The sequence below is a fragment of the Lissotriton vulgaris genome, chromosome 5 (assembly GCF_964263255.1).
Source record: "Lissotriton vulgaris chromosome 5, aLisVul1.2, whole genome shotgun sequence".
NCBI classification, from domain to species: domain Eukaryota; kingdom Metazoa; phylum Chordata; class Amphibia; order Caudata; family Salamandridae; genus Lissotriton; species Lissotriton vulgaris.
This window is the reverse complement of record NC_141693.1, coordinates 371,947,278-371,974,774: the sequence shown is the minus strand read 5'-3', so window position 1 is coordinate 371,974,774 and position 27,497 is coordinate 371,947,278. Positions and strand designations below refer to the sequence as shown.

General features: G+C 42.4%; 1 protein-coding gene across 1 annotated transcript in view; it reads right to left on the bottom strand.

Moving 5' to 3' along the window:
• ICMT (isoprenylcysteine carboxyl methyltransferase) overlaps positions 1 to 19,932 on the bottom strand; it is a 131,372-nt gene extending 111,440 nt beyond the window's left edge. Inside the window, exons 1-2 of the mRNA XM_086921719.1 lie at positions 19,618 to 19,932; positions 2,320 to 2,408 (exon numbers count right to left, since the gene is read on the bottom strand). Coding sequence (XP_086777845.1) covers positions 2,320 to 2,408; positions 19,618 to 19,911 — 383 coding nt within the window. The 5' untranslated portion in view covers positions 19,912 to 19,932. The remainder of the gene's footprint in view (positions 1 to 2,319; positions 2,409 to 19,617) is intronic.
• Positions 19,933 to 27,497: the final 7,565 nt, after the last annotated feature.

The window sequence follows — 27,497 nt, the reverse complement described above, 5'->3', positions numbered from 1 at the left end:
TTCCTAATTTGCATTTTGTCTGTTGAAGTAACGACTTGTCCATGGAGATGCAATCTTCTTTATTTCCGTTTTTTGATTACCCCATGGTATTCCTGATGACAAGAAACACCACCTGGCTATAAAGAGGTTGTTTCTGTAGCTGCATAGGTATTTGGGGCATTATCTTCATTTTTTCTCTTCGCTAGAGACTAGTAGTCTTTGGTAGGTATTACGAGATCTGTCTAGACTTAGTATCCAGTCCTATAGAGACTATTACACTCTTACCAGGTTTTCGATTATTTCAGATTTATTCTGGAGCGTTAGCTATGCAAGTTGTTTTCATTTAGCGAAGAAGGGAATACATAGGTACTTATGATTCACTCACAGCATGATATAGTAACACCACATTACATCTGTGTAATATTAATACTGACAATAGTCTTTCTTTCTTGTTTTATGTAGGGTTTTCCTGAGTGTGTGGCCCTGTCCTTAAAGAGGTTACGACGAGGGACGGCCATTGGGGTCTTCTCTCTATTTCCCTTCTTCCCCAGATATCACTGTTTTGCTTGGGCTTTGTTGGGCAATTCAGTGGTCTTGGGAGGTTTGGACCTACGCTCCTGCGGAAACTTGAGCTAGTGTAAGATTCACAATTGTGGCCTTCATTGATTAACTCAATTAGGTTTCCTTAAGTAGCATTCACTCCTTGCAATTTGCCGATATAATGGGTTGCCACATGGCAGTACAGGCGTTAGTAGGCAACGTTTCAAGATATCTAGTGCTACCAAGTCCAATACAACCTACCCGCTAACCAGGTTCTTTTGTGTCAACACAACTGACAGTGACAGGCCATTTGGTTTAGAGAGAAACTTTAGAAGCCATTGAACTACCAAGCCGAACTCTTTGTGGCGAGATCACCACAGAGGTTTTTAGAGTGCTGTGTTGGGTCGTTCTCTCATCTCAACAGATTTATGCTGAATAAATGGCAAGATGGACTTGAATGGCAAAAGACACTGCTGCTTCTGTTACAGCAGGCTCAACCAATTGAACCACAAGAAGCTCCACAACAGCTCGCGGGAGGTACTGATTCAAATCTGAATGCATGGGAAAGTCTTGAAAACATCTAGCTTGCATGAAAACCATGAGCAGTAGCATTTTGAATGTCCCAGACATCTGAAGTCTTGTGCAATTAGTATATGTTGGTCATTTGGAAGTGGGATTCGAATTCTTAATATTTATGCCCCATATTTTCTTTGAGTCCGAGGGCAACTATGGATTTCTTACATTTCCTGCTGATGAGCTGCATCACCCTTCAACAAGGCAAATTACGGTCTTCAATTCAGTTTCCATAAAGTCTTAAAGACCCCTTCCAGGCAGCTTTGTAATATAATTATCATAAGGTTTCTGGTTAACCTAATCGATGAATTCAGATCTGTAGGCAATAAACAAATCGTACATTCAGCATATTGACGTGCACAGACAACTCATTATGCTTTGGTCTACACCCAACACTAGTTTTTTGTTCCTATCAGATGTTTTACGTATTTGCCACCCTTCGACTTCTCACTATTGAATCTAGAAAGTCAATGCCTAGTAGAGATGAAAACTTTTCATCCAGCACATCAGGTTCCAAAAACCATGCAAAGCCATGATATCAATAGCATTGTCTTTGGCGTTATCAGCACCTGGCCTTATTATATGGTAAACTAATAATTTACACAGTGCTCTAAATTGTTTGCTCCCATAATAGTTAGAAATATGGGCATGCTGTACCCCTTAAATCTTACATCCCAATGATGAGCCCATAAAAGGGGTGGATCGGGATGGTGTTAACCATAATTTCAAGAAGCAATGTGGTCCAGAGATGATGTCCAAAACAGCATTTCAAAAAGACAGTTAAATAAGTAAAGACTGACTCAAAAATGAGTTCTACAATGGAATTCAAGAAAACCATAAAGGTTTAAATCAAAATTCTAAGAAATACAATACAGAAATAGTAAAGCACAGATGTGGAAAATCTCAGTTAAATGTATACCTCATTGCCATGAAGGCTCTCAGTAACAGAAATAAGAGATAGGAAAAACAGGATAGTCAAACTCTCAAGTGTGGGCAGTAAATCAGTAAGAAATCCGACAGCATACCAGCAGCACAGAAAGGGTTCCAAAGGAGTTCTGGCTCTCCCTAAATTTGAGGCGAGGCATTTATATACAGTTTTCAAAAGAACAGTTTGAGAAACCAGGAAAATGCTCCTGCAAGACCATTTTTTGCAGACAGTGCTGACATGTACAATCCACAAACACCAAAACAGTCATTTAATTACACAACGTTTAGATCACTACTCACCAGCCAAAGTGTTTCCAAGGAGATTGTGTAAAGCTGATCAGCAAACCACATCCAAAGGCAAAACCAAGAAAACAAGCTCGCACTGCAACCTGGATGAAAAAAATATGTTCACATTTAAAAAGATAACACAATCATATTTTCCGATGCTCCATGTTACTGTAGATTATGGTTTTGCTTTTTCCCTCTTGTGCTTTCAATAGCAGATGTGACTGGGGGAACATTGAGGACTGTTGTAGATCTTTGGGACATTGAGATTTTTAAAATGATTTGATTGCTGCAGGGTTGTGCCCAACTCTCTACACAGAGTCCCACAATTTGGGTAAAGACAAGCTCAATAATACATTATGTTCTTTTTCCCTACTGAGCAAAGGACTTTTTTTTTTCTTAAGTTGAAAATTATGTGTAGAGGAAAAAGTGACCATAAGGTCCTATTGACAAACCTGGATGCTTGACTAATGTACAAACATTTGAGCATAAGGGGAACAAAGATTAGTGATGCCAATAGACCTGGCTTATGAATGAAAGTGCCTTTTGTGTCAACGATGAATGCAGACACTCAGTAAATCACCATACACACGGTCTGCCACTAATTTTTAAAGTTGTCCATTCATTCCTTAATCCGTTGGCTCATCCTTCCATTCACCCACTGAGAAGACCTGCATTAAATACACACTAATTCAAAAACATATGCAAGATAAATTCAAAGAATACTAGAATAAAAAAGAAAATATGCTGTCTTCTGAACTTGTGGGCATAAGTTTGCAATAACAAAGCTAAGTATAGCAGCGGTTGTCTGTCTTGCAAAAGTATGGTAAATAGACTAATCGTTGTTTTAAAGTTGAAGCATGGCTGCCACATGTACAACCAATGTGTTAGCTATCTTAGTATGGTAAAACAATGCATTATGGACAACAGCATTTCATAATGATCTCTGAGTATAGTGAAGTGGCCATATGGATGCAGCACTCTGCAGGTGAAATGAGTGGAACTCAAGTGATCTTTAGCAACCTCTTAAACATTAAAATAAACAGGAGGAAAAGCAAAGTAATGAAAGGAGCACTATAAAAAGGAGAACAATCAAAACTGAGGACTGGACAACCAGCCCCGATATTGAAGCACACTCATTTCCAGGTGGACCTACACAATTCAGACAACATCAATATGTTCAGCAATTTCTTTCGTACCTGGTGCGAGAACTAGCGGTCCATTTTCTGGAGACCCTTCCTGTGCCTCCCAGTTCCATCCATAACCAGGGCATCACTTAGAGCGCTAACTTCTTGAAAGAAATAGAATATTCTCAAGCTCACTTTCACTTGCTTCTTTCCCCGTAAAACGCTTTATGTTTGTAGGCAGTATTTGTGAAAGGCCTACAAAGCCAAAAAGCTACAAACAGCTGTACAGGCTCAAAGGCAAAAATATAGTCAATGAGTGATTGGAGGGATAGTCAGATTCAAAGGGCAGAAGTTAACTATTATTGCACTGATTATGTTAACTCTTCATTTTAATCTTCTTGCATTTCAAAGTGTGGCATTTACACACAGTAGGAATCGAATGGGAGAAATTTAAAGTACACAAAAATGTTCCATCAAGAGCAGAAAAATGTTCCTTATAATGAACATTTTAGCATTTTTTCTGTACTTTAATATTTTCCCATTTAGAAAAAAGGTTGTATGTTTGTGTTGTACACATAACGATGCCTCATATGGTAAAAGGTATGTCATGTGCCACAAGTAAATTTATGACACAGGCTCAGTCACCCACACACATATATCCCAATCATTCACAAACATGTTCATACATCCCTACAGACCATGCACTTACTAACGGACATGGCAGCCCTATCACAGTGCCCCTAGTCACAGCATTTTGTTCAAACCAGGCTCAATGGATATTAGGTTTAAAGTCAATGAAGCTTGGGGGTCAGGTAACAATGTGCTAGTTCCTTGACAGTCAGTAGCTCAAAACAATTTCCACTGGTCAGAAGCAGCTCTCACAGAAAATACTGAAGATCCCTGGCGTAGTGCCATTCACAGCACCGATTCAGTGCAAAACTGATGAACTGATGTAAAAAAAAAATTTTTAAAAAGGATTTAAGGCTGGTTTTGACTTGCAGCCCTGCTCACGCCCCATCTTAACTTTAAGAGTTTCACTATTGCAATTGGATTTATAGAGCACTTACTATCCCTGATGAGGCTTTATACCGCTTTACAGAGAGAAGCACGCTACAATGGATCCCAAGGTTAGTGGATAGCCCAGTGGTTATTGTGATTAGTAATGTGCAGTTAAGAAAAATTGCATGTATTTATTTTGTGATATATTAATACCAGGTAGGTGTAATCATTAGTGGGGCTAATGTTTGATTACAAGGATAGGGTTTTAAAGATGAGAGGTTTTGATTTATAAAATGAGCTATCAGATAACTGCAGAATTACAATAAGAATGATTGAAGTAGACAAGCACGAGACTGAGAGGAGGTTATTCTCAGAATAGAAGGCATGCAGTGGGTCACTCTGAAGAAAGAAAATTGGAGGAATGGAGTAGAAGTAAGTCAAGGTAAATTTTTCATGCAGGTTTTAGGATTATAGTCGGAGAAGGCTTTCCGAGTGAGAAAAACCATTATACACAGTGCTCCATTTCCGCAATAGAGAACTTGTGATTCCGAGAGTACACATAAGTTACACATTAACAGCCCTCACCTGTTCTGAGCCAAACTTAGGGCAGCCCTTTTAAGCACTGTCTGAAGTATCCACCCTTGGTACAGGGTCTGTACGCTGCACAGTGGGAGATGGCACAGAAAAAGAGGTCTTATTTAAAGGTCTTCCCTCACTATTATGTAAATAGATGGTTTTTTCACTCAACATAAGTAATTTGGCATTAGACAATGAGTCAGGCCAATGCACAAACTGATTTATACCCTGCTTTGTCACCTAATCCCATCCAAGTATATGTTGTGTATGTGACTATTGTAGTGTAAGTGAATAAGATATCTAAACAGTATTTTACAGGCATTGAAGCTAAATCCGAATGCAGCAGGAGTGATTTGGGGTCATAGATTACACAAGCTAAAACAAATGTCCATAAAATAGCAGTTCACAGAACTGAATACGCTATCTGTGGGGAATAGTTCAGCCTTTTCATCTGTCAGCATTGATTTTCTCTCCCATGGCCTTGTACAGAGCCTAACACAGGATCAAGTGTCAGAGACATTTTGAGAATTGTTGGTGGCATGTGATGATGCAGGGGAGGGCCAGATCATGGCCCATGAGATGTTTTACCAGACCACACAGAACAATTGCTATAAAATAAGCGTATTATATGCCAATGCCATCTAATAACCTTCGTTAATTGAGTTTCCTTTTTGCCTTGCTCGGTTACCCATAGACATGATAATGCACCTGTGAGAAAGTATGTGATTTGGTGTGTGTGTTTAGCACAGCAGATGGAATAGAATAGAGGCATGCAGACTCATGCTGTTCCATGTCAGACAGATGTAGTTCGTCAAAAAGCGTGCACTTTCTTGACAGAAGATGCCGCCACGTCGCCTTAGAATTCCATTCCTAGGATTCTGGAGAGACAGTCAGATGAGGCAGGTGTGCAGACTTTCAAATGGAAATGGTGCGCTCAAAAGGACAAGAGCACGTCCCTCTAAACTTTGGAAGTGTTTGTTTAGGCCAGGGGTCTCCAACCTTTTCGGTAGTGAGCTACTTGTGATCAGTGTAAATCGTCGTGAGCTACTAAAGGTGAAGCAATGTGCACATTTTCTCGAGGGGACCCCCCCTTCATTGAGTTTAAGTCTAATTTCTTTGGAGCTCATACTGTAGTTTGAACAAAATACTTAAAGTTCCCTAGAATATATGTTCATGTGGCAAATTTTACTCTAGGGCACATGAAACGCTTAAAAAAAGTCTGCTTTATTTCAATGATTCCGTAGTACTCATCCCATCTTCGATTTCTAAAACATCGCAAGTCACCTTCACACTCAAGTGGTTCACTCTCAGTCCAGTTGATCCACAAACAAAGCAGAGAGTGTTCGGGGGAAAGGAAAACACCTGGATGCTGTTATAAAAAGGGACAAAAGCTCCTCCCTGATTAGACTGGGCAGCTGAGTATGGGGTATTGATCCCTGACAATAGGAAGATGGAGGCTGGTACTGAACGTGTCTCAGTATTCCCATATTGAGTTTAATGTGCTCTTAAAAACAAAACCTTTGAGCAGAGGCGCAACTAGAGCCAAATTTCGGGGGGGGGGGGGTGCTAAGGGGGGCTGAACCTTTGATCAGTAGGCAGAGTGGAGCTGCAGGGCCTCCAACAAGGGGTGAAACAACAGCAAGGCCTAATTAACATTCAAAATGGTCTTTTAAAGACCTGTGAAACGTTCAGGTGTGGCAGTGTGTGTGCCCGGGGAGCGTCTCATCCCGGGCTGCCACACACGACAGAGGGGGGGGCTGAAGCCCAGTGAGTCCAATGGGTGTTGCGCGCCTGCCTTGGAGCACAACACTTATTGAACAGCAGGAGAAACAGGGTTTTCCATGTACCACACAGGTACAGCCTTGTGCGTATTACAAACCAACAATGGGCCTAATCATTAATAGTTACACCAAAATCTATGTGTCCAACACTGGAGGGGTAACCTAAACCTTTTGTAACTCCCTCCCAGACCTATCTAAGTCGCTGTGTTGTGGTGTATCCTAATTAAAACGTTATACCATCATAGAACCACCCAAGTATCAAATGAAAAAAATGAAAAAATGTCTGGAACAGAGAGAAAGCACCTCACGGTAACACCACCAAGGGGACCGCTGACTGATACTAGTCAGCAGGTCCACTTATCATCGGTTACTTTCTCACTGAAAGAGAAAGAAAAGTAATGTGTGTGTGCGTTAATAACAAAATCTCAACCCCATGAAATCAAAATTACTATAGAAACCTAAATGTGAATATAGTATTAATACATGCTATTGTCATGGATGCCCTTTGGACCCCTTGAGGATATTGACAGATAATCCTCACATCTAAAAAGTGGTGAAGCTAACAAATTAAAAATGATTCACCCCGACTGATGGTTGCAGGTATGCAGTATGGACGCAACCAGATGGTTTGATGTGAACCTCCCATGAAGGATTAATTTGGAACCTAAATAACAACAGAGCCTGTAAGTCAAATGGTGCTGAGGTGTGACAATTAACACTGGTGAGATTGCACGGAAGTGAACCTAACTAAAGACTATCAACAGTAGCTGATTAAGTCCTATCAGCTCACCCAATGGCGGAGCCTCATCATGTAGGACTCCAATACCAAGGTAAGTATGCAATCGCCCAGTTGTAATTTAGCGATGCATTACTCAACCGTGGTAAGGTCACCACCGTTGTTAGACTTGAGGGGGAGACTGATATGTGCAGTGCAGGAAAGGAAAATAAAGTGATGTGTGTTAAAATGGCTATCGAGGCAAACAAAGACCTTTATTAGCGTTTGCCTAGACGTCAGATTAAAAAATAGTGAAAAAACAGTGTGAAAAAATCACTGTTTGACTTGCTTGGTAGAAAACTAAGTAAGATATAAGAGGGCCAACATGTTTCTGCCTTAAATGTGAAGGATCACTGGCATTCGTCAGGGCCGAATTAATATCTGCTACTGCAAGACACTATAATATGTGTTAAAACTAAGGAAATGTACAAAAAAGTGAACAAAACGGAACCATCCTACCACATCTTGTCAGTGTTGTTGTGGTGATGCGATAGATCTTTCCTGTGGAAGTACAAGAAAAACAAAAAAGAAGAAAGAAAGAACAATGTGGACATTGCATTTTGACATTGCTCCAAAGTTAAATCTACACCAACCATACTATAGTGGGATGATGTATCGTGCAAAACCAGTGAAGACTCTCAAACCTCAGACTGGACCATCACTCATTGGTAATAGTCACATACAAGGTGCATTATGACACGTCACCCAGTGATTAAAATAATGTACACAGTTTTAACACTTACCCAGCAGTGTGTGGGAAGTGGACCTCACCTCACCCGGCAACTGCTCGGACGAATAAGGCACCGCTCTGAACATACAAAGACAATATCTCAAAAGATGCATGTCTCTGGGGTATATACTCCCTATATTTAATAAAACCCACATGCTTTCTCAACTGTCTGTCACGTGTTCCCACCCGGTGTCCAGGGTGGCCACGTATAACGAATATTGCATCTAAACCTCCAGTGTAATCAAGAAGATGCTCATTGGATTTGTATTAAAACAACTACTATTTTATCAACTAAACTAGTGAGTAATGGTGTTGATTACTCCTGTTTAGAACCAGTGGGGAGATATCCCCATTTCCTAAAGTCCATCTCAACAGCAGAGCAAAGGATTAAAGTTAAGCTGTTCAAAACTTAATGGAGGGGAGTCCTTCTGTTCTTATCTATTGACTAGGTGTAGGAATCAACCTCTGAACTCCCTAGGTCCATCCTGGTAACGTAACCCAGTCCCTGCTTACCTGTCGGACAGGTAAGCAGGGACTGGGTTACGTTACCAGGATGGACCTAGGGAGTTCAGAGGTTGATTCCTACACCTAGTCAATAGATAAGAACAGAAGGACTCCCCTCCATTAAGTTCTGAACAGCTTAACTTTAATCCTTTGCTCTGCTGTTGAGATGGACTTTAGGAAATGGGGATATCTCCCCACTGGTTCTAAACAGGAGTAATCAACACCATTACTCACTAGTTTAGTTGATAAAATAGTAGTTGTTTTAATACAAATCCAATGAGCATCTTCTTGATTACACTGGAGGTTTAGATGCAATATTCGTTATACGTGGCCACCCTGGACACCGGGTGGGAACACGTGACAGACAGTTGAGAAAGCATGTGGGTTTTATTAAATATAGGGAGTATATACCCCAGAGACATGCATCTTTTGAGATATTGTCTTTGTATGTTCAGAGCGGTGCCTTATTCGTCCGAGCAGTTGCCGAGTGAGGTGAGGTCCACTTCCCACACTCTGCTGGGTAAGTGTTAAAACTGTGTACATTATTTTAATCACTGGGTGACGTGTCATAATGCACCTTGTATGTGACTATTACCAATGAGTGATGGTCCAGTCTGAGGTTTGAGAGTCTTCACTGGTTTTGCACGATACATCATCCCACTATAGTATGGTTGGTGTAGATTTAACTTTGGAGCAATGTCAAAATGCAATGTCCACATTGTTCTTTCTTTCTTCTTTTTTGTTTTTCTTGTACTTCCACAGGAAAGATCTATCGCATCACCACAACAACACTGACAAGATGTGGTAGGATGGTTCCGTTTTGTTCACTTTTTTGTACATTTCCTTAGTTTTAACACATATTATAGTGTCTTGCAGTAGCAGATATTAATTCGGCCCTGACGAATGCCAGTGATCCTTCACATTTAAGGCAGAAACATGTTGGCCCTCTTATATCTTACTTAGTTTTCTACCAAGCAAGTCAAACAGTGATTTTTTCACACAGTTTTTTCACTATTTTTTAATCTGACGTCTAGGCAAACGCTAATAAAGGTCTTTGTTTGCCTCGATAGCCATTTTAACACACATCACTTTATTTTCCTTTCCTGCACTGCACATATCAGTCTCCCCCTCAAGTCTAACAACGGTGGTGACCTTACCACGGTTGAGTAATGCATCGCTAAATTACAACTGAGCGATTGCATACTTACCTTGGTATTGGAGTCCTACATGATGAGGCTCCGCCATTGGGTGGGCTGATAGGACTTAATCAGCTACTGTTGATAGTCTTTAGTTAGGTTCACTTCCGTGCAATCTCACCAGTGTTAATTGTCACACCTCAGCACCATTTGACTTACAGGCTCTGTTGTTATTTAGGTAGTCTTACAGGGGGTATTAGCCTGTTTTGTCGTTAAACATTTCCCTCGGACCCTCTCTTACGAGTTGTTTAGATAGGATTAATTTGGAACCCCAGTAGCCCAGGCGAAGTTGCCCGAATTGTATTTGGCGACAAAACAGGTTGGCTCTTAAAGAATTGATCATGGTTTGAAGGGAACCATTTTTAATTTGGGAATCTAGCAGCACTGAATAAAGGGATCCCTAGCTAGGTGGGGGGGGGGGGGCGGCCTGACCATTTTATCCCCCTGTAGCTCCTATTGTGTGGTGGACAGCCTCGTGCGTGCCTGCTCCCTGCATCTCACATGTGATGTCATAAATGTGTTCCCCGTATCTTACATGTAGTCGTCTGATTGCTCCCTGCTCCTCACACGCAAAGCATCATGCCAGTTTGTCCTTGTACTTCAAATGCACAGCCTCATGTATACCTCCCTGCTTTGCACATGTACAGCCTCTGTAGCTGCACCTCATTTACTGTCATGTAAATTTGTTCCCTGCACCTCACATGCACAGTGTCATCTCTGCTTGTCATCATCATGTGTGCCAGCCCCTCAACGGCAGATTCTTAAGTGACCCCCTCCCTGTGCCCCACATTTGCAATATCAGAGTATCCCTACACTTCACATAGCCTCATGTTTATCTGACCCTTCACCTCACATACAGAGCTCCCGCCCTCTGCTGAAAATATGCAGCCATCATGTCTGCCTGTTTCAGAAGCCAGCAGCTCATGTGCAGAGTGGCATGTCCGCCTATTCATTGCTTACATTTTTTTAATTCACGAGTGCATCATCAATCTCTTCTCCCCCTCCTCACCCTTTCCATGACATACCCTCTCCTCTTTATTGACAGTGGCTCAGGGAAAGAATATTTCTGGCGCCTGGGGCTGAGAAAAACTAAGGCTAGGGCAGGGGCTAACAATTATTCATCAATTAATTCAGTGGCCAGGGTGCAGCAACTAATTCAAGACAGGACTTACCTACCGAAATACTCTGAGTCGGACTGGAAAAGACAAGTGGTGCAGGCACCGATAGGGGGGGTAACAATTTAATCCTGCCTGTGCCACGCCACAAGTTTTTCAGCCCCTGCTGCTCTGAATCGGCAAAGGGCACGTCACACTGGATGTAAGCGAGGTGCAAGGCTCCTAAAGGCAGTGGGAGCAGCTCCATTCCAGCAGTGCACACGCTGCGCATGATGAAAAGCGCGTTGCCATGCTCTTAAAGGCTGGGGAGTGGATGGGCTACGTCGATGACTCAGATACGTATAACGTCATCCTCTTCAGCCCGCCCCAGCCGACCCAGCTAAGCTCTTAGGCCTATCAGAGCAGGTGGTTAGGGTGAGGGCGGGCAATGACTCGTAAAAAAACGGCCCAAACAACGATAAACACTTTAAAGAGCTAAAAACTGAAAATGCCATTGCGAGCTACTCACAGGGCCTCGAGGAGCTACCGGTAGCTCGTGATCTACCGGTTGGAGACCCCTGGTTTAGGCACACTTCTATTCCTTTATCAAAAGGCACCAGGTAGGAGAGATATGATTAACAAAAACGAAGAATTGATGGCTCTTAAGCAAGCTAATGCACATAAATGTATGCAAATATGCTTTTAACCATGTTTGTCAAAAAAGAGAAAGAGGACTTGTCTTTTTTTATTGACTACGCTATACAGTGTCAAAATGTCTTGGCTGGGGTGGGAATGGCAGGATCAGTAGAAATGCCAATGGTTCCATTAGGCAGAGTGTCTGTTTTTGGATAGGGAACAAAAGTGGAGTGGAAGAGCAAATCAAAAGTATACAACATAACTCCTCATATGACTATGTTTCACAGATGGCCAATCACGTTAGTTCCGTGATCCGGCAACATTGCTGACAGTATGATTTTCCTTTGTAAGGCTTCGTGCCTCCCAACGAGAGTCAGTTAAAGATCTATGGCTCTATAAAAACTTATCACAGAGGTTCATCGCCTCGTTTTTCCACTCACGAACTACAGCCTCTCTAATTGTGAGGTCATTCAGTAGTTCTTTGAACTCTTGCGAGATCACGCTAACTTCGTGATCTCGCTACGTGTCTTGTTTCCAATGCTTCACCATAGACAATGTAAGAGGCAACAGAACCCCTTATTTAACACCATAGCATCAGATCAGACAATATTGAGTTCTCTCCAATCTGACATCATATTTTAGTCCGAAATGCTCTCACCCGATCACGTTAGTTCCTCAATCTGGCAATATTGCTGACAGTATGATTTTCCTTTGTAAGGCTACGTGCCTCCCAACGAGAGTCAGTTAAAGATCTATGGCTCTATAAAATCTTATCACAGAGGTTCATCGCCTCGTTTTTCACTCACGAACTACAGCCTCTCTAATTGCAGGGATGTGGAATTCCTATAGCCCGACGCCCAGGACATATTGTTTGGGGTCAAGAGCAACAAGTTTTCATGTGTCATTTGCCCAACCCCCTGCAGCACAAACCCTTTGGCTGCCATTTTTCAGTACCACATTATGGATTAAGGAAGGGCACTGTCTGCAGTAATGGTAATATTTTTGCCCATATGTTGATGTTGGTCAAACTTGTATTTATAGTTCATTAATTGAAAGCCTTTATTATTAGGGTGTGCGCTCTATGTAAATGTTGTAAGGTCCCACCTGACTACTGACAGTGGTTCCAGTATAAAAATGTGTACACACGTTTTCAAAGTTTAGCAATATGAGGCTATGTATAATGTTCCCAGAATGCTGCCTGCTTTGATGCAAATATTTGCAGAAGCTTGAAAGCAAGATTCATGATTCTTTGCTTTCAAAATAAAATGTTCCTTAAAAAAATGAAAGCAGGAAAAAAAGATTTTGCTAAACTACTGTAAAACTTCAGGTACCATTTCTTTACAGCAGCATTCATTAACGTGTTGTAACCCGTTTCAATAAGATTATGGGAAACAAAAATAAATAAGCATTGGCAAAGCCAGTAGATCTGAAATTGATGGTCAGCTTTTTAGTTTTGTCAATGTGTGACTTGTTTTGGCCTGGTTTTTGTAAAACCTTATTAGTGTGGGAGCTGCCAGGCTCTCACCATTATAACAAACATTGGCAAACACCAACATTTTTGAGCATGAGCAAATATCCATGTGTAGATTTACTCATGCAAAAAATCTGAGTGTTTGCAAGTTCACTTTTCCTCCAACCACTTTTTTCCCAACTCTGGAAGAAGGTTTATATCTGCCATTCTCAAGAGTAAATATCCAACATTTCTCAGTACGGGAAAAGAATAGAGAAGAGTTGTTGAAAACCCTCAAACATGCAAGTTAGTAGGTTTGCAGAGACTCAAAAGGGTATTCTAACCCTGGAACTATTGCTTACTACTACCTTCAGCCCCAGTATTTAGATCTGCAGAAACGTGGCAACATAAGAGGATTGCAAGTATTAAAACACTACTATGGTATGAGCCCTGGCATAATCAGAGAGGCTATATCATAGCTCTTATATAACGAGATTGCTGTTGTAATTCGTCGCTGCACTACATGGCACCAAAGGGGCAAGTGGATTTTGTTACAGGACAAGTAGATTTATGAAGCTACCTGCCCCAAAGACAAGTAGATATTTTATTAAATTCCACACCCCTGAATTGTGAGGTCATTCAGTAGTTCTTTGTACTCTCGCGAGATCACGCTAACTTCGTGATCTCGCTACGTGTCTTGTTTCTAGTGCTTCACTATAGACAACGTAAGAGGCAACAGAACCCCTTATTTAGTACAATAGTAAAAGATCAGACAATAATGAGGGCTCGCTTTTCTCGCGGAGGGATTACTAGTTCCTCTCACTCGCGAGTCAACATCACGTGGTCATAACATCACCACGTTTACAATTAGCGCCATGTTTGTAGTTCCTACGCGGCGTTTACGATCCTCCTAATGAGGGGTCTCATTAGTTTATGATCCTCACCCATCCCATTTCCACATAGTGTGAAGGACTATCAATCAATCACAGCATTTGTATAGCGCACTACTCACCCGGAGGGTCTCAAGGCGCTAGGGGAGGTGGGGTCCGCTACAGCTCGAACAGCCAGGTCTTGAGCTGCTTCCTGAAGGCGAGGTGGTCCTGGATCAGGCGGAGGTGGGTCGGGAGGGAGTTCCAAGTCTTGGCGGCCAGGTAGGAGAAAGACCTTCCTCCTGTGGTAGCTCTTCGGGTCCGGGGGACGGCGGCGAGGGCGTGGCCGGTCGATCGAAGTTGGCGTGTGGGAGCGTAGAAGTTGAGGCGGCTGTTGAGGTATCCTGGGCCTTGGTTGTGTAGGGCCTTGTGTGCGTGGGTGAGGAGACGGAAGGTGATGCTCTTGTTGACCAGGAACCAGTGCAGATCTCTCGGGTGTCCGGAGATGTGGCTGCGACAGGGGATGTCCAGGATGAGTCGTGCTGAGGCGTTCTGGATCCGCTGTAGTCTCTTCTGGAGTTTGGCGGTGGTTCCTGCGTAGGGGGAGTTGCCGTAGTCCAGACGGCTGGTGACGAGGGCCTGGGTGACCGTCTGCCTGGTCTCGGTGGGGATCCACTGGAAGATCTTACGTAGCATGCGCAGGATGTTGAAGCATGACGAGGAGACGGCGTAGACTTGTCTGGTCATGGAGAGGGAGGAGTCCAGGATGAAGCCCAGGTTGCGTGCATGGTCTGTTGGTTTGGGAGCGCTGCCCAGGGCGGGGGGGCCACCAGGAGTCGTCATAGGCGGAGGGTGAAGAACCCAGGATGAGGACTTCCGTCTTGTCCGAGTTCAGTTTCAGGCGGCTGTTCGTCATCCACTTGGCTACGTCTGTCATCCCTTCGTGTAGGTTGGCTCTGGCGGTGGCGGGGTCGTTGGTGAGGGAGAGGATCAGCTGGGTGTCGTCGGCGTATAACTATACACTTCCCACTGAGAGTAATACAAACAAGAAGGCTTTTTCTAAATTCGAACATCCTGATTGGCTACGAGTTTCTCTTAATTCGTGCCGATTGGGTAAACCAGAAGGCTTTTCTTGAATTAGCAACACTCTGATAGGTTGCGATTTTGCCTTTCAACTTGAGTCCGATTGGACACACAGGTAATTAAGGTACCTGCCATGCCCTTTAAAAGACAGCCTCCGCCCCTCAATCGTTGCCTCCTCCAACCTTAGGAATCACCTGAGGTAACGACAGAGAGGTAAGGAGATACTGGTCTTGGACATGGGTTTAACCATTCTTCACTTTCCGAATGAGCAGCTTGTTAAACTAGAGGGCTGTGGGTGAGCCTTCTGTTGAGTCTTTGGTTTTTATAAAGGTCTCTAAGAGTGGAATATGATAGGTACCCTTTGACAGTGGAGAGGAGTAGAGTCACCCCTCTTCCCTCATAGTGAGTTGCCTGTTTCCTTACTCTTGTAGAGCGTGGCCTCCCTTATCCTGAGCTTGGTCCAGGCGAGGGGAGGTATTATCCCCTGCCATTATGGGTGAGTAAGGCATTTGTTCCTTGTAAGTAATAAATCTCTTTTAACTGTTTTCTAGTGGCATGACCTGTTGCATTCATACCATTTTGCTCCTTTTCCTGTAGGTGAATGATACACCATTTGGCATGGAGGAATAGAGAACACATATCCTTTATGTTTTTGATTTAGTCTTTAGTTTAATTGGTTTTTCCATTGTGTAGCACGCACCAGCAGTAGCATAAATATTTATAAGAACAGAGGCCCTGAAGAAAGCCTTGGGAGGTCTTTTCCCCCGTTATGGCAGAAACATGTCGGCCCAACTAGCAGTTATTTGTTTACACTGTTTTTTTGCGCTGTTCTGTGTTTTTAATCAGAAAAAGACTTACAGCCATTAAAGTTGCTTCGCTGTTTGTTCTTTATTCTTTTTTAACTCTGACACCACTTCCATTTTGTTTGGTTTTGCACTGCACTTTATCCCATTGGGTGATCAAAACGCATGGTCTACGGCCAATTGTGGGCTTTGATCCCAGTCCTACAGGTGGGTCTAGATGCAGTCTCAGTGATCAAGAGACACGCTAGCCCAACCAGTGGATGACCAGATAATAAAATTTGATAACCTACAAAGACTGATGGGAATCCATCTCTGGACCTTGGGTTTCACCTACTTTTGCAAGTGGTCGGATGCGCTGAGTCAGCTATGAGAAACAACATTATTTGGTTATTCAGTATACTTTTGTAGCTTTTAGCCTTATGAACTTTAAGCACCTCTTTGACTCCTTTTAGACCTACAGGCTTTTTTGTGTTTATGATTGACTATTGGGGATAGTAGCCTGGGCTTTGGTCTTAAAAATTCCCTTAGACCCCCATTCCCCTTCTTTGTTAGCAGGAAATAAGGAAAGCATTTATAACTGTCCATATATTTGTTCAAGCTATATCTCATTAGCCTGACAAAACTGACTTTCAGAGCTAGATTTGATAAATATATATATAATTTTTGCGTACTATGCCTGAAAGTGTTTTTGTTTTGACTTATACTGGGAGCTCCCTTGTGTCTGGACAAAGCTATACCTCTATGAAGAGCTCTAATGAGCAAAACATGTGTGAGGGGTTGCTTTTATTCATTTCAGGATTGGCTTGGATGGATTTTCCAATCCAAAGTTGCAATACTGTGCTTGGAGTGGTAAAAGGCTTTGGCCATTTTACAGCTCTGCATGGATGGCACTGTGCTAATCCTACGCTTAAAGACTTTGCTGTGGAAATGACAAAAGACTGTGTCCTTTCTATTTCAACGTGGATGGTACTGTGCTAATCCAGAAAAGCAGACCTTTGAAGTGAGCAAATTTAGAGTGTCGCTGGTGTTGCGAGTGCGCTATATTGGAGCTGCTTTCCCAGTATATATATATATATATATATATATATATATATATTTCCACCAAAAGTTGCCCTCTGCAACAAGAGGTCACTCAGCAACACCCTGCCATCCGGCTTTCATATGCAGACAGCCTTTTCCAAACACCATTATTCATTCTTTCGCCGACGCGTTTCAAGACATGAAGCCTCTTCTTCTAGGGCTGCAATTCATCACATTAAAGGTTCACATTTCTCTTTGGCTGACTTAATTTATTTCCATGACCCCAATAGGCGTGCCTTCATGCAAAGTCCATAGTGGGCGTAACTTCATGCAGAGTTCCTAAAGCATCACTTCATTCAACACATTGAAACCTACCAAGGTAAAAAACGAAATTCGCATTGATGACTCCATGCCCCATAATGCTTTAGGAATATATATATATATATATATACACACATATATACACATATATATTTATATATATACATATACACACACAACCACACAACGCCTTTTTAAAATTCTCTCTGCCGACTGTTGACAGCCACTTCCTGTTGGGGTATGGCAAGGTGAAACAAGCAACTTTTTAGCTTCCTTCAGCCGCCATCCAATACCAGTCAGGAGCACACAAAACATTCTATGTACAGCACAAATAGTGCCTACCATCATAAAAGTGTTATTTGTGCAAGGTGTTCCATTGCTCCTAGAGTTACAATCATGCTATGTGAAATACCCTACCTAAAATATCAGGTCTGGGTTTGCAAAAGCTTGGTTAACTTACTAGTATGAAAGGATTGGCCTCAACTCTTGATCAGTGCATTGAAATAATATAAAAAACGAGAAGACACTGGGTGAGAGTGGCGCGACCAAACAGATTTGGCAGAACAAGGACAAACAGTGTCAATAGTGAGAAGAGTAAGTTTCCTTGATAAACATACTTTTTGTGCACAGGATTTTCGCAATTTGCAACTGCTGATTTTGCAAGTACTCTTAGACGAAAGCCGGAGCACTGCCAGACATGAGCAGAAGGATAACCACACCCAAAGTTCTGAAGTTCAGAGAAGCACCCAAGGAACTCCTACGTGCAAGCCAGAGGCTTGAGTAGAATAAGAGCCTCTGGGCAAGGGAGAAGAGCCACACCCCGTACTCTGAGGATCACAAGAGCAGACAGGTGGTTTCACTGCTGTTTTCTAATAACTATGACACACTGCTGCTGTTATGTTGACTTATGCTGCTTACAGCAAGAAGCAAATGAAATGAATACAGTCAGTTCCTCAATCATCAATGCACCTGCCTAAAAGGTTAATGTCCACGAAATGCTGTGGTCTGGTCCCAAAATGTAACTGGTAACGCAGTAAACCAATTACGGAATGAGGCTCGCCCATTGGCTCTCTCGGTATGGGGCATTGTCGGGTTATGAGATTAAGCAGCCACCTGACTCGGTCTATGCATACATGGCAACAATTTTAATTTAGGGAGAGGCGCTTCTGATTTTGCAGACAAAATGGCTTCATTTCAGCTGTCTCACACTTAGAAAATCGCCCACTTCAGTGCAAGTCAGCGTGCAAATTCATTTCCACTGACTTTTTCAATGTCTCCCACTTCTCTGTTCCCGAACGTGGGCATGCTAAAAGAGCCAGACTTAACAATAGTGAGTTACACAACTAGGTGACGTGCATTAACCCACAACGATATTTCACTGGCACTTATAAACTTAAAATTACATACAGATCAATTCAGCAGACAACCTCCCAAGCCATCTCATCGGGATGGGTGACTAACTTGCAGATGGAGATTTCTATCCTTTGAACTCATCACAATGATCCATCATTCTTTATTTAATTGTCATTGAACATCAAAATGCCTTCATTGCTTGAACATATTTATGCAGGGCTTCATGAATATCGTGTTCTTTTAAGAATCTCGTTCAACCCTCCACCTTACAACCCGGCATTCTAAATGCCGGACTACAAGTTAAATAAGACTGGATGAGAATCACCTATATCTGGGACAGCAGGTGGTTTCTGGGTATAGAGAGGAATCTCTACGACAAGGTGTGCAGACTGCTCACTGTCATTTCAAGTAAGTCAAACATTTACTGAGTATCTCATAACAACCAATAACAATTAATACAACGTAGGCAATCTTAAAATAAAATAAAGGCAAAATTGCATGAACAGCTGCCAATAATTACTGCACAGTAATGTTAACGTTTTAATATAACAGCCATGCCTTTAATAGAAACTGTCAATTGATAGCCACAGGGTACTGTAGAAAATAACGACAAAAAGATAACAGCAAAAGTAGGCATACACAATTCAAAAAATTATAAATGTTATCTGGCTACGGAAATGAATTGCAAAAAAACAGAGAAAAGCAGCGAATCTTTACACTCAAGATATGTAAACCTAACCGAAAACAATAGCGCATCCTCGGTCTCATAAAAGAGGGAATTAAACACAGTCTTCTTGCATTTAAACACCATTTCAAGTCATTGTGCGTGCTACATCGCCTACAGTAAAGGAGTGTCACACTATACATTTTGATCAAATGCCTAAACCTACTCTATTTGACCACTAGCACTGCTTGACACTAAGGATCTGCACCCAGCAACTTGGCCAATGGCTTGGGTAGGAAAGCAATTTTAGTCTATACTTAGAATCGAAGTACCTGGTAAAGCAGTGCACGATATAGCAACAACAGCAGCCCATTCAGTCCTGCGATGTATACAGCTAGCGCTAACCGTCCTGGTGTCCCACCGAACAGCGGCTCCAGTCCAGGAAGCAGCGACAGTAATAGAACAGACAGACCCAGCAAAAAACTGAGCAGGCTAACCCGTCCCTCAGGCGGCAGCCGCACCAAAGACATGTCTGAGGCGGAAAATAGTGTCGCGACTCCTGCCAAATGGGAAAATGAAAGCGAACAAATTGGACGGCACGGTGCAAGACCACAGACCATAGACATAGAGGATATACGCCCATTGCAAACGTCAATGTGTTGAAAGAGAAAAAGGACAAACGTTTAAACTACCCACTTATAAAGTACTATTCTTCCGCCATCTTTCAAACAGCAAATCAACTATTTCAAAAGAGAGAATCGTGAACATTGTACATGGATAATACATTAATCAAATTATAAAAGGTCATAAGAGATTTGACTAAAGTAGTGCTAATATTTAAAGTAATATAACACATCCAAGACTATATTACATAAATTATTTTAACTGGACGATAACAATCTTCTACTGCAAATCGATAAGTACAGACAATAACGCCCGTTTAGATGAGAAGAAGTAACGAATTGTACAGAGAATATGCTCGCTCAATCGAGGAAAGATTTTTACAAAATGGCCGCAAGTTCAGCTACTGCCAAGCGTCTGCCACTGAGCAAACCTGCTGTCAAACGAAACCTATTTCGTTAAGATTGTTCGGCTCCGTACAGCTTGTGGGTAGATTACATTTTGTCCCATAGTCACTGTAGGGTGCAGGTACAGCTTAATGCACTCTCTCTGACTGACAATCACAGGACAGAAAGTATTCTCACTCCTGCGTGTTAGCGCCTCGAAAAATCATAAAAAATGTTAGCAGAGCTGCATTGCTATTAATTTGAATAATCTATTCGACCTAACTGTAATGCACATGACCAGTAAACTGGTCTCAAATTGTGTGATTTTAGGCACATATTTTATAGACTCCTTTTTCTTCATTATGACATATGAGAGACCTTAAAATATGCAAATTCAGCATTTCTGCTGTACAAAAAACTTTTTTATATATAATAGACTAAATGTTTGCTTCATGGATAATAAGAATTGAGCCCACATATAGTGTGCACATGGCGCCTGATGTGCCTCTTAGTTCATTAAAAGCTTTGTCATCAGGGCAAGGGCAAGAATATTTCTCTGTTCATGTTTAGAAACGAACTATTAATAAATATATCACCAAAGCATGATGTGGTAGTGCACAGTCATTTACAGAAAGCACATTTTCCATTGAAATGACCACAAACTTTCCGATTAACATCCAGTATTACTGATAAAACTGTATAGCGCATAAGCAATATTTGGAAATTAGGTTTCGGCAAAAACATTTATGATTTGCACATCATGAAGCAAAGTGCTCTGAATGGTTTTCATCCTATAAAAATCTTCTCTTCACCACACAAAATTACAACTATGAGCCTTCATAACTACTGAATTATATTTTGAAATGTTTGCACAGATCAATTATTAGCAAGGTCAATGTTGTGTTAGGAACAAAGCCTAACATCTTACAGCCTTCCATTTCACACAAGTTAAACAGCATGATTGTCACACTGTTCGCTTTACAAAATCCTCTTAACTTCACGGTCAGAGAAAGAAAAATAAATGTAAGAAGACTAACTGACTTTTTACCTTTGTTTGTGAATGTAGAGCAAATGTGACAAGATAAAACAAGATTTAAAGACATCTTTTTTGCTCATTCACTTGGTGAGTGAACAGAACACCTGTTATTTGCCAGCTTGTCAGAAAGGGCGAGTAGGCTCTAAAAGTAGCTCGCCCTGATAAAATATGACTCACCATAGCGTTGTGGGTGAGTAGATTTCTCAGGGCCTGTAGTCTACTCTCTAGGAGTAGTGAGAATGACTGACTCCAATGGCGGCAAGTTCAGCAACTGACTCCCCACTGGGCCGTGAGTGACTTCACTACTGTCACTCTGAGCCAGACCTCAGGCGGGATGGGTTGTCTGAGAGAGTGAGGCTGAGTAGTCACATTGACTTAACAACTGGTCTCTCAACTCTCCAACTCCCCTTTTGGTGGTGCAGGCCTGGTGGTCATCATGAGCAGTAGGCCTGAGGCAAACATCTAAAAGAAGCTACAAGTGAGTAAGTGGTTGCTCTTAAGTTGAAACTGAATACATCATGTGGATCGTCCCTAGGGGCAGTGGTGGCCACTTGCCAGTGCATGGCCTGAATTGGCTCCACCTCTGCTGTCTGTTCCCTTCCGGCTCTTGCTGTGAACACTGTCTGACTAGTCTTTAACCTAATTGAATAGTTTAATTCTTTGGTGCACTTGTTTTTATCTATTTTTTTCAGGTTCTATTAGAGGTTCCTTGTGTGTTACTAGATCCTAGCACATTGTCTGAAAGTACTCGTGCAAATCTGAGCTGTGTGGGGCAGACAAATCTATTCCAAAGGATGTGTACACGTTTTTAAAGAACATAAAAGTTTCTTCACTTCTTTGTACGACTTTTAATATATTCCAAAACACTTCTTCAAGTTTCTCTTTAAATGATATTTATTCATCCATCAATCTTTTGTTTCAATCACAGATAATAAATCGTGAAATTCATCCAAACTGGTTGAATCCAAAAACAGTTATTCAATTGCCCAATACATTTCGGGTCCAATGGTGACCCTTCATCAGGGGTCTACAAGGAAAGAGACAGAAAACTTTTGAGCTAGTCTCTACTACAATGTTTCATTAAAGTTCACACATTGTTATTCAATACAATAACTATAATACAGAAAAAAAATGTATAGTATCACTGTTAGATCTGGGGGTCTCTAGTTGGCAGAGGTAGGTACCACTGTCCAAATAGGGACCCTTGCTTCTAGTCAGGGTAAGGAGGAAACCCTCTGAGATAACCCCTGCTCACCCTCTAGGTAGCTTGGCACGAGCAGTCAAGGCTATTCAGAAGGCAATGTGTAAAGTATGTGTACCAACACTCACAGTAACACAGTGAAAACACCACAAACTGACTCCACAACAGTTTAGAAAAATAAAGGTATTTAATCTAAACTACACAAGGCCAAAACGAAAAAAATCCAACATACACAGTTCAAGAATATGGTTTCAAAAGAGTTCTTAACCCCTTCGCTGCGGCGGGAATTCTGCCGCAGCTCTAAGGGGGTGGAGCGGCCGAGCGGCGCTCGCATGCTCGTGACGGAGCCGCTCCGTCACAAGCCGCGGTTGAGCTGTGCTCGTGACGGAGCGGTTCCGTCACGAACGCGCCCGCTCAATGGAACGCTCAGCGCAGGCGCGAAATTCGCGCCGTGCAGGCGCGCCGAGCGGGCCATGACGGAACCGCTCCGTCATGAGCACAGCTCAGCCGATGCTTATGACGTAGCGGTTCCGTCATGAGCATAGAACGGGTTAAGGTTGCGATAAAAATAATCCACAGATGCGTGAAAAGTTCAAAGTTGCGTCACGTTTAGCCAACAGTACCTTTAGTTGTGACAAAGTTCCAAAAGCAGAAGCTGGTGCGGTGGAAAACAAGCGATGCGTTGCTCCTGAGACCTTGGGGAGGCGACGCGCACAACCCCGCTGCAGCAGCAGGCGTGTTGCGATGAATCCGGTCTATATGGGGAGGAAGGCCACTTGTATGGATTCCGGTGTGTAGGTTCCGTAGGAAGTTTGTTCTCGTTAAGGCACGATGCGACGATCTCGTAGGGGCTGCGACGATCTCCGGGGCGACGATACACGATCCAGCGTCGATCTCTCTCTCACAGCTCCTCGATGCGATGGCTCTGCGACGATGTTAGCAGTGACGTGATTCGGTTCGCAAGCAAGCGGTGCGGCGATTTCACCCAGCGACGACAGGCTCTGCGACGACACTCGCAGCGATGTTAGTCTTCCCGCACCGGTCTGGTGCATCCCGGAAACAAAGGATGCGACGGCTCTGGCAGCGCCAACAGGCGCTGCGACAATCTCGGCCTTCATAGTGGCGGGAATTTCCTCGCACTGTCGGGGATGCGCTCCGGAGCGAGCGATGCAATAACTTTTCTGTAGCAAAGTCTTTAAATCTTGGTTTCCAGCTCCGCAGCACAGGTATAACTTCCAGAGGAACCACACATGGGCCACGCACTCCAGGAAGGACAGAACTCTCTCAGTAGAGCTCAGGGGAAGCTGGGGGTGAAGTCCTTTTGTTCCTGGGACTTCATAACAGGGAGCCAGCTCTTCTCAGGCCCTTGGAGATTCCTTCAAGCAAGGGGACACAGCACAAAGCAAAGTAATTTCCCTCTCCTTGGCAGCAAAGCAACAGCACAGCAATCCAGCAGAGCAACAGCTGGACAATCTTCCTTCTTCAGTTTCAGCTTTCTCCTTGGCAGAGGTTCCGTCTTGATTCCAAGATGATCTAATGCTCTGTTGTCAGGGGTCCTGTACTTTTACCCCTAAAAGTCTTTGTTTTCTTTGTGCAAGTGGGACCTGAGCCCGGTCTGAACCAGTTCTGGGTGTTTCTTGAGCACTTTGTTTTCCTTGCTTCTCTGCTCCTTTCAGAGTGAGGGGCAGGGTCGTCAGCCACCCAGCAGGAGGTGGAGCCAGCATTGTGGAAGGCAGGCACAGTCCTATTCAGGCCCAGGTGCTATCTCCTCCCACAACTCAAGTTTCAAATGCAGTCATTCAGCCTAGGGCTGACTCAGCCAGCCTCCTGGGGAATCCCCAGCCCCTGTCACTCTCAACCCAGACAGTCAAACACAAACAGGCCAAGGCGCACAGGAAGGTCAGACAAGAGAACAGCAACTTTCTAAAAGTGCTGTTCTCAAACACAGGATTCAAAAACAACCTTTCCTAAAAGAGTTCAGGGATACTAGACTCTTATGTACTATCTTGTTCCTATGGGAAGATATGCTGGTAGCCACTGTAGCCAGCGTCCCCCATGTTAACCTATGGAGCAAGATAGCTTTACAATAGTGAAAAACGAAAATGGATGTAATTCACTACCAGAGCATGTCACCTGCACCAGTACATGCTCTACCTTTCACATACACTGCACCCTACCCAGGGGGGTACCTTGGGCCTTCCAAAGGGGTGAACAATGTGCACAAAAAGGGAAGGGTTAGGCCTGGTCAGTGGGGACACTGACCAGGAGGACATGGCAGTCCACAGACTGCACACAGGCACTGCAGTGGCAGGCCTGAGACACCATTTTAGAGCTACTCATGTGGGTGGCACAATCAGTGCTGCAGGCCCACTAGTAGCATTTGTCATCACCAGCCCTGGCACATCCAGTGCACTTTACTAGGGACTTCATGGTGATACAAATATGCCAATCAAGTATATCCAATCACAATAACAATTTACACAGGGAGCACTCACACTCTGGCACTGATCAGCAGTGGCAGAGAGTCCAAGGCATCTAAACCAGCAAAAACGAAATCCAGCACAGCATCAAAAAAACAGGAGGTAGAGGCCAAAAAGACAGGGGAAACCACGCCAAAGATGCCAGGTCTAATAATCACCATATTATATTATGCATGTCTCTGTCAGTGCCTTTGTGTCATGTTCCAAAATGTTGCCAAAAATTGAAACAATATCGGTCAAATGAAAATCAACATGGTCTCAATGTCAAGTTCTCGACTATACATACAATCCGAACACGAGAGTAGATAAAAGCACTCTTGTGAACAATAATGAGATGGCGAAAAACACGTTGAATACAGGCTGGATAGTCCCAACTCTAAAGCGGAAACTTAAAAAGATACAAACTTATAAAATTATACCGCAACGGCTTCATTCGAAATCCCGCAGTGACCAGCTGTTGACGTCGTGCTCATGTGCCGTGTAATAGCCTATAACGGCAAGCCTCTTAAATGTGAAATCTAAATGCGGGGTAGTCTATCGATGATAGGTGGAGGATGGGTCACGTGACACAGGAAACCTCACGTTACGGAAATATGCACCAGTAGTTATTAACACGGGTATAAGTTACCCTGAATAATAGATGTGTATTTATAGATTAATTGCTCCAAGCCTGGCTATATAAGAATAAAATGTGAAGTGAATCCTTATTGAAAAGCAAAATCAAACCAGACAAGAATCCTACCGTGTGTGTATTTAAGTATTCTACACAAGCAAATAAAATCACAAAAATAATGAGTAAGCACTGGTCTTTGATCACTTAAGAACCGGATTTAAGACCACTTTTTGCTGAGAAAATCACTTTTGCTTTCAGTAGATCAAAGAACTTAAAAGAATTTCTAACTAGCAAAAATAAAACGACTACACAGCTGGCACACAAGGGAATGCAAAGATGTGAAAACTGTACACACTGTAACAATGTCATTCTAGGCAGTGTATTCACACACCCGAGGACGGGTAAGAAAATACCTTTACTGCATTCAAGTACATGCGATACAAAGAATATCATTTATGCGATTAAATGCCTGTGTGTCAAGATTTACGTCAGTCAAACTGAAAGGAAAGTGAAAGTAATACTGGCAGACATAAAAGTAGTATACGTTTGAAGAACTTGAAATCCACAGTGGCTTCGCACTGGACTGTAGCAGGTCATAACATAGCCCAAGTCAGATTTACAATTTTGGAAACCATCACATCAGAAGGTGATGTAGATCCACAGAAGCAACGTTTAATATCAGAATATTATTGGATTAGAAAATTGGATAGCATGTACCCACATGGGATGAACAATAGGATTGAATTATCTTATTTTCTTTAACGACTCAAACCACTGTTTTATTGATTATACTGATGTTGTTCCTGTAATTACTTGTGAAAGGTTTCATGTCAAATTTATGTATTGTGCCTATTGAGTTGACATGTCTAGTATCCATGTTTACCATAGGTAACACAGCATTCTGTCACGCACCCATAGTTTTTTTCACATGATATTTTTTTTTACTTTTCTCAATTTTGCATTTTTAGATAGTGTAGGGGACTTTTATTATTTTTCGTTATTACTGTATTAACATCGCCACCGCTCACTTCCATGGACGTATCTTTTACCCTCACCAACATGGCTGCCACGTTGCGATCGAGTTGCGCTGGAGTGAGCTTTAGAACATTTTTAAGCTTCAGATTTTATTCTTTTATAGCCAGGCTTGGAGCAATTAATATTTAAATACACATCTATTAATCAGGGTAACTTATACTTTAATGAAACATTGTAGTAGCGACTAGCTCACAAGTTTTCTGTCTCTTTCCTTGTAGACCACTGATGAAGGGTCACCATTGGACCCGAAATGCATTGGGTAATTGAATAACTGTTTTTGGATTCAATCAGTTTGGATGAATTTCACGATTTATTATCTGTGATTGAAACTAAAGATCGATGGATGAATAAATATAATTTAAAGAGAAACTTGAAGAAGTGTTTTGGAATATATTAAAATTCGTACAAAGAAGTGAAGAAACTTTTATGTTCTTTAAAAACGTGTACACATCCTTTGGAACAGATTTGTCTGCCTCACACAGTTCAGATTTGCATGAGCACTTTCAGACTAAGTGCTAGGATGGAGTAGCACACAAGAAACCTCTGATAAAACCTGAAATATTAGATAACAACAAGTGCACCAAAGAACTATTCAATTAGCTTTTTGTCTAACCCCGCTTTGTGGTGCACCACATCAAAAATGTTTTTTAAAGAAATAGCTCAAATCACAACAAACAAAGCAGAAACACTAGCTTATTCATCAGAAGAAGCTGAACAAATTTACGGATTGATACAGAAAATTAGAGCATTTAGTCCACAATTGAGCACAGTGACTCAATTACTAAAACAACTGGAATATGTAAGTAAGCGAGAGATAAACCAACGGTTACATGCCACAAC